At 52.9% G+C, this 7,252-nt stretch overlaps 1 protein-coding gene across 1 annotated transcript; it reads right to left on the bottom strand.

Annotated features, from left to right (window-relative positions):
- Positions 1–982: 982 nt before the first annotated feature.
- Positions 983–3,546, bottom strand: NEUROG2 (neurogenin 2). The gene is made up of 2 exons (XM_033160980.1): positions 3,370–3,546; positions 983–2,438 (listed from the first exon to the last, which is right to left on the bottom strand). The coding sequence occupies exon 2, from the start codon at positions 2,435–2,437 to the stop codon at positions 1,646–1,648; it is 792 nt and encodes a 263-aa protein (XP_033016871.1). The 5' UTR covers position 2,438; positions 3,370–3,546; the 3' UTR covers positions 983–1,645.
- Positions 3,547–7,252: the final 3,706 nt, after the last annotated feature.

The following is a 7,252-nucleotide window of genomic DNA, read 5'->3' as shown; positions in this document are numbered from 1 at the left end:
CTCGGGGACCAATGAACCACATTAGGAGCAGCTTCTCCATCCGTAATGTCAAAAAGCTGCAACCACTTGGATGTAAACCATTTTAATCCCGTTGCAGTGAATAATCATTACATTGACTTCCATTGGTGTAGAATTGGTATATTTCTCAATAGTTTGTCTTTCTTATGGAGGTAAGTCAGTCAGCTGAAATCCAAGTTACTCAGCTGAACTGGTTTGTGAGTCTGGCTGTGTGATTTTTCAAAGAGTGGCTCTTATGTTCACTCAGTGTGTGTGTGTGTGTGTGTGTGTGTGTGTTGTATGTGTGCGCACACACTTCCTTATCTATGCTGTTTGTGTGCAAACCAGATCCCCTGAGGTGCATCAGAGAAAGTTTTGCTGCTGGCTTTTTAAAGGGATGCACATCTTGCTTTGTCTCCTTTGGCCAAGCAGATAAATAGTATTAATACAGCCAATTCATGCCAAATCCCATTCTGATAGGTAGGAATTAGTTTCTGGTTCATATTAAATCTGATTTGCTAAGCAGCCTTAGGTGGATATCTACTTAGGGTAACCAGTAACTGAGAAATTAAAATGCAACTGCAAGAAATAAAGTCATGGATCACCACCAATCACATCTTATGAAAATTATATACTTTATTTATATATCTGTTTCCTTTCAAGAACGATGTCCTTGCTCTGAGAAATGTAAATACATACTAGAATAAACTCTGAAATATACAGGGGACAAATACATCTCCCTCCTCCCCCATGAAATATTTTCCTTTGTAATAAATAGAAACAAACACGTGGGTTTGTTTGCGGGTAACGCTCCGTGTCTGCTGGGATTTTCACAGTCTGCTGAGATTTTTTTGTAAACTGGTGAAAGGACGGAGGGGTTCCTCTCCCCCTAAAGGGTCGAGAAGATAAATAATACATGAGCCAGTCTCCCCTCCTGGTTCAGCGCCCACCCCACTCCGACCCCCACCTCTATACCTCCCCCCCCAAACCCTTATAATAAAGAGTTCCGCCTAAATTTCCACGCTTGCATTCAGCCGTGACAAAAACCTACAAATTATACAATGACTTCTCACCCGATCTACAAACAAACAAACAAACAAACAAACAAAGAGCCCAAAACTTTCTTTTTCTCCTTTTTCCATCCAGCCATTTCCGATAAATCATCGGAGAGACAGGTGGCAAAATGGGGAAGGGGGCGTCGAGGAAGGAGAAATGTGTGCGTCTGAGAGAGGGAGCGCGTGAATGTGTCAGAGAGAGAAGGCGAAGGACAAAAGACATTGTGCCTGGCCAATGTGGGAAAGTGCACATCAGAAAGAGAAAGTTTGGTTTGACAGGTGAAATTCCCACAGCCTCCAGGCGGGCGATGGGAAGCCGGCAGATGCCGCGCCAGGCACCGCCAACGCGGAGCTGGCATGGCGAAAGGGAGGAGAGGACAGACCCAAGACATTCACGCCTCTCCGGGAAGCCCGAGGAGGTGAAACCCGGCGGCTGGGCCGGCCCCGAGCGGCCCAACTCTCCCCGGGATCGCGCCCAAGTCCCTCGGTCCTTGTTTGGTGAGCGGGCGCCTGGGCGCCGCGCTCGACTGCGACAGTTCAGCGTCAAGCATTGACCAGGAGGCCGCGCGAGAGCGAGAATAACCTTGGGGGCGTCAGATGAGGTCCCTGGACAGCGCGTAGCGCTGCTTGTCCGGCTGCCAGTAGTCCAGCTCCGAGGCTGAGCTGCCCCCAGGGCTGCAGGGGGACAGAGTGCAGCTGTACGTCGAAGAAGAGGAGGAGGCAGCCGACGGGGCCGGGCTGGTGGTGCAGCTCCAGGACGAGACTGGCGAAGGGCTGCCGTCGGCGCTGCCCAGCACCGCCTCCGAGAAGGCGGCCGCTGCCGCCGCCACGGCTGCCCCACCGACGCCACCGACGCCGTGGTCGGCTAGACGGAGCGTCTCGCTGAGCGCCCAGATGTAGTTGTGCGCGAAGCGAAGCGTTTCGATCTTGGTGAGCTTGGCGTCCTCGGGGAACGTGGGCAGCACCTCGCGCAAGGCGTCCAGTGCCGAGTTCAAGTTGTGCATGCGATTGCGCTCGCGGTTGTTGGCCTTCAGGCGCCGGCTCTTCTTCAGGCGCTGCACGGTCTCCACCGTCTTGGTTGCCCGCGAGCCGCTCCGGGCCCGACCCGCCGAGCGCCGCTTGCAGTCGTGGCGCCTCAGGCCCAGGTGGCGCAGGTGAGCCAGCTCGGAAGCCGCTCCGGGGACGCCCTCCCTCTGCCCCGAGGGCGAGAGGAGCTGGGACGCCTCTTCCTCCTCGTCGTCCTCCCCTTCGGAGCCGGACGAGAACTGCGTCAGAGAGGAGGAGGAGGAGGAAGAGGAAGAAGAGGAGGAGGCGGGCGGCGAGCGGGCTCCAAGCAGCAGCGCTTCCTCCTCCTTCAGTTCCAGGTTCTCCGGCTTCACAAACATCCTGAAAGGAAGAAGAGACAAGAAGAGAAGCGGTCAGATCAGCGAAATGAACCTGACTACCCTGGCAAGGCTGCCCGGCCCGCCCACCCTATATAGCAGAGATGGATTATGTTGTGAACCGCCCTGAGCTCAGCGGATGAAGGCGGTATACAAATGTCATCCTGTAATAATAACAATTAATACTAAAAATAAAACAGCTCTGCCGCGTCTGCCCCGTTCATCTCCCTGGAGCCTCTCGCTTGCCAGTTCGTCTCTCCAACTCCACGTGCTGGGCGCTTGACAAGCCGGAAAAGTTGACGGCGCCTCACACTACTTAACCCTTTACTTCCTACTCTTGCCTAGAAACGGGCCCTTTCAAGTCGATAGGGACCATGGAGTCCAATCCCCTGCCATGCCCAGTCTTTTGCCCAACGTGGGGCTCCAACGCTCGATTGTAGGATTTAGGATCTCATGCTCTTAGCAACTGAGGTATCCCAGCAGGATCTGCCCTTCCAGGCGCCATCCGGAACAAACCAGGCAGGCAGAGACGGAGAGATGGGACTCACCGCCCATTCCTTATGAACGGATATGGCTTGTACCCCTCTTTCTAGCAAAGCCCCGTGAACTTCTGTAGAGCACTTAAGGGGCTTTAAACGACCCCTCTGATGTGTTCCTCGCGTTTGGGTGTCTAAGTGCCAACAGCGTACTATGGAAAGCGAAACCCAGACAGACTTTATTGGAAGAAGGAAAGGACCCCCGCTGCCTCTCCATCTAAGTGCTAATGGGTGGAAGGCGGGGGGCGGCCCCTGCGATTGCGCTTTGCCAATTTAGCGGGACTTTCGCCGGCAACTCAAAAAAGAAAACAAAAAACAAAAGCCCAAGTCAATTCACAACCCCAACAAAACGCGTCCCAACTTCCATCCAAGCGCGCAGCGAGAGAATTGGAGACTTACTTGGCTCTCCTTGTAGAGGCGGTCGGATTTTGCTGCGCGCTGCGTAGAGTTTGTTTGGGGTTTGTTTTTGCCAGGGAATGCGTCGGGTCGCTCGTTTCTCGCGCTCTCCTTTTTTTTCCCCGCACCGCCCCCTCGGTGCAAAAGCTGGAGCCCGGGCTTGGCCTCGCGCCGCTCCCCTCCCTGGTTGCTGGAGAGGGTCCACCACTGTTGCCGGGGCTCCAGACCCCTTTGCCGGGGTGACGGAAGGAAGGGGGGGGGGAGTTTGGTGTTGCTGATCGCGTGTGCGTGCGCAAGAGACAAGGCAAGCCCGACGGGGCGAGCTCCTGGCACGCGCCCCTCGCCTCCAGTTAAAGCGAAGCTGCTTGTGTTTTCGTGGCTGTGCGTCTGGCACACGACTCTCCTTAAAACCCCTTATATACCCCCCGGACAACAATCAAATCTACCCCCAGGGCCTCCTCGGCTCTTCCTCCCCCCCTCCTCCCTCCCCAGGTCGAGTCTTTCTTTTCATTTCATTATCATCACTCATCTCTTTTTTCTTTCTTTCTTTCTCTCCCCTCTCTCTCTTTTGGGGGGTGGGTGAGGAGGTTGCTTCTCTACCACTCCCTCCGCGTCAAGCCCCCTTGCCACCCACCACCCACCCACCCGACCCCTCCCCTCCTTCCCTCTCGCTTTCATCTGATCCCTCGCAAGTGTGTGGCGCAGCCCCGACGGCTCTGGGGTGCGATTGGTGCCTTGCGCTCGGCTGGAGCGTGCCGCTAATTTATTAATGAATGGGGGTCGCGAGGCGCAGCTGGCCAATCGCAGAGTCCCGCTAGCCACGCGCGCTGGAACCTGCTCCCTTTCAGCAGCTCATTAGGCCGGGTGGGGGGGGGGGCGGGGGAGTCAGAGGAAGGGCGTCCTGCAAAGGCTTCAGCCTCCCCTTTGCTGACTCCTCAGACCCCAAGGGGCGGCTCGCAAGAGGCGCCCTGCTCTGCCCATCTCAGCATCAGAGACGGGGTGCCGGGGGTGTCTTGCGCCATCCTTAGCAGGCTTGTTCGGGTGTTCTGAACCAAGCAGAGCAGGTACAGTTGAGGAGGAGTTGCATTTCTGTTATCAGGATTTCGCCCCATCAACACCCTTTCCGGGTTTGCCTTTCAGGCAGAAAGGTAACAAAGTCCCCCTTTCCCAGCTGTTGGCACTTGGGGGCGTAGATGGAGGTGCAGGTAAGGGTGGGAGCAAGGACAAGTCTCTTCGCTCCGTGCTGGTGGTTACTTGAAAAATGGGCACTTTTCACATGCAGTCCACGATTAAGTCATCAACTGGAAATTGGAAGCTAAGGTTGCGTTTACAAGCTGACTTCCTTGCTCGAAAGCGAAAGCCATCCAAATCCAAAGGAAGCAGGCTCAAGTGCCATACCGCTGTTAAAAGTTTTACAAAGACCTGAAGGGGAGTGTTGATCTCGTTCCAGGGTTCTAAGTGTTAATGTGCCCTTTGAAAGCTCTTTATTAATTGGTTTCCACTGAAACACTCGTAAATAGCTTTCCTCTTTCCACGTCATCCAAAAAGTCACATGTCACATAACGACATGCGGCTGTGCTTATGTGGTCTTCGGTGACCGCCTACTTGGAGGTAGTCCACTTTTCTTCAGCTGGTGGGTGTTTTGGACAGCCAGACTTAGAGCACACTTCAAGCACACCGGCAAGAGCCATGGACAGTGCCAGGGGGCGGAAATCGCCCCCCTCCACACCCCCACAAGGAAGCAGCCCTCCCCAGTTGCCTCCCCAATTGATGGACTCCTGTCCTTAATGCATACTACTGTATTATTTTTCTTTGCAAGATCATATGACATGTGGGACACAACTAGCTCATGTCTAAATAAAATTTGTCCTTCTGTGCCCCTCATTTTTCTGGTGTGATCACTGGCAGCAGCACCCATCATTTTCTAGTATTATTATTATTATCATTTTAAAGAAAAGGAAGAAAGTGGATGAGAGCAGGATAAAAAGAATAAATGAGAGGAAGTAGGGGGGGAAGTTGAGAAAAGTTAAAGAATTTTCTTGAATTATTGGGTGAAGCTTTGATGAAATACACAACTCAGTTTCTCCTCAGTTTTAGGCAAGTTATGCTCACGCCCATCTCCTTCTTTTTAAAAAGTCAACTGAGGTGTGACCAAAGGTGAAGGACTGTTCCTTGAGCAAGACTAAGAGACCATTGGTTGGTTGAGACAGACTCAAAATCACTTTAAGTGCCTCTCTAAATATGTGTATGTATGGCGGGGTAGGGATTATAGGAAGCTGGAGCTACAAACTGGGCTGTGTGCGCCTTTGTGTTTGCCTCCCATGCTTTTACTTCCAATGCCTATGCGGTGCTGAACTTCTTTTGCCTAATAAGCAAGGCACATTCTCCCAACGGGAAGCTCCTTTCTCATATGCCCAACAAGTGAGCGGAGGAGCTAGTCCTGCTTACTCAACGGAGCCCTATGAACAGTACTAGTTACAGGTAGGTAGCCGTGTAACTAGTAGGTCTGCCATAGTCAAACAAAATAAAATAAATTCCTTCCAGTAGCACCTTAGAGACCAACTAAGTTTGTAGAACTGTGCATGCACACGAAAGCTCATACCAATAACAAACTTAGTTGGTCTCTAAGGTGCTACTTGAGAGTCCCATGGACTGCAAAAAGATCAAACTTATCCATCCTTAAAGAAATCAGCCCTGAGTGCTCACTGGAAGGGCAGATCCTGAAGTTGAGGCTCCAGTACTTTGGCCACCTCATGAGAAGAGAAGACTCCCTGGAAAAGACCCTGATGTTGGGAAAGATGGAGGGCACAAGGAGAAGGGGACGACAGAGGATGAGATGGTTGGACAGTGTTCTCAAAGCTACTAACATGAGTTTGGCCAAACTGCGAGAGGCAGTGAAGGATAGGCGTGCCTGGCGTGCTCTGGTCCATGGGGTCACGAAGAGTCGGACAGGACTGAACGACTGAACAACAAAAAGGTGCTACTGGAAGGATTTTTTATTATTATTTTGTTTCGACTATGAATAGTAGTTTAGAAATCTGCTCCGCCATATCCTCCAAGGCTGAAAGCTGATATAATAAGAACTAAGTTCTTACGTGTGTGTGTGTGTGTGTGTGAGAGAGAGAGAGAGAGAGAGAGAACGAACTTTGATTTATTGAAAAGAGGGGATGCGTAGATGGATGTGTTGCGATGTGGTGGGGAAGTCACATGCGCAAATCAAAGTCCTGCGTTTGCAGGGTTGCCACAGTATTCCCAGGAAGATTCCCGCGCCTTTAAAAGATGCACGATAGTCACACACTTTTTTGTGTTCCTTTCCCCTGTTTTAAATGGTTGTTGTTTGCGCTAAACCTACGGGCAGGGATATATCTATCCGTGCCTAGTGCCTGAGAAATTCCAGAAATTATTCCGAATCTTCGATGAGTTCTTATCATCCACGACCGACGGAGCTTCCGCCGTCGGGGCATCCCGGGAGCTGGGAAAAGCTGCCTTTTTTGCCGCCTCTCCACTGGCGCGCGCAAAGAAGTCGTGCCCAAGAAGAGGCGCCGGGGAGCGCGGCAGTTCCGCCCACGGCGTCTTCGCCCCCCCCAGCCCCCCCCCCCAAATTCAGAGCCCCACGGCGCGGGTCTGTTCTCGGGCTCAGCCTGTGGAGGGTTCCTCACCGGCGGAGGCGGAGCGAGCAGTGGCAAATGAGCGGCGGCGTCTTGACTTCTCCTTCTCCCTCCAGGCAGTGCTGTGCGCGCCGTCGGGCCAAACGGGCTCCGTGGCGAGACTCTGTGGTTCCGCAGGGATCTTCCTGGCCTTCGAAGGAAGGAGCTGTCCAAAGCGTCTTCCACCTCTGCAATTTTGGTCCGAACTTTTGTCCCTTTTTCTCCCCCTTTGCCTGGTG

This window comes from Lacerta agilis, chromosome 9, assembly GCF_009819535.1.
Source record: "Lacerta agilis isolate rLacAgi1 chromosome 9, rLacAgi1.pri, whole genome shotgun sequence".
NCBI classification, from domain to species: Eukaryota; Metazoa; Chordata; class Lepidosauria; order Squamata; family Lacertidae; genus Lacerta; species Lacerta agilis.
The sequence above is the reverse complement of the archived record's forward strand: the minus strand, read 5'-3'. Positions and strand labels throughout refer to the sequence as shown.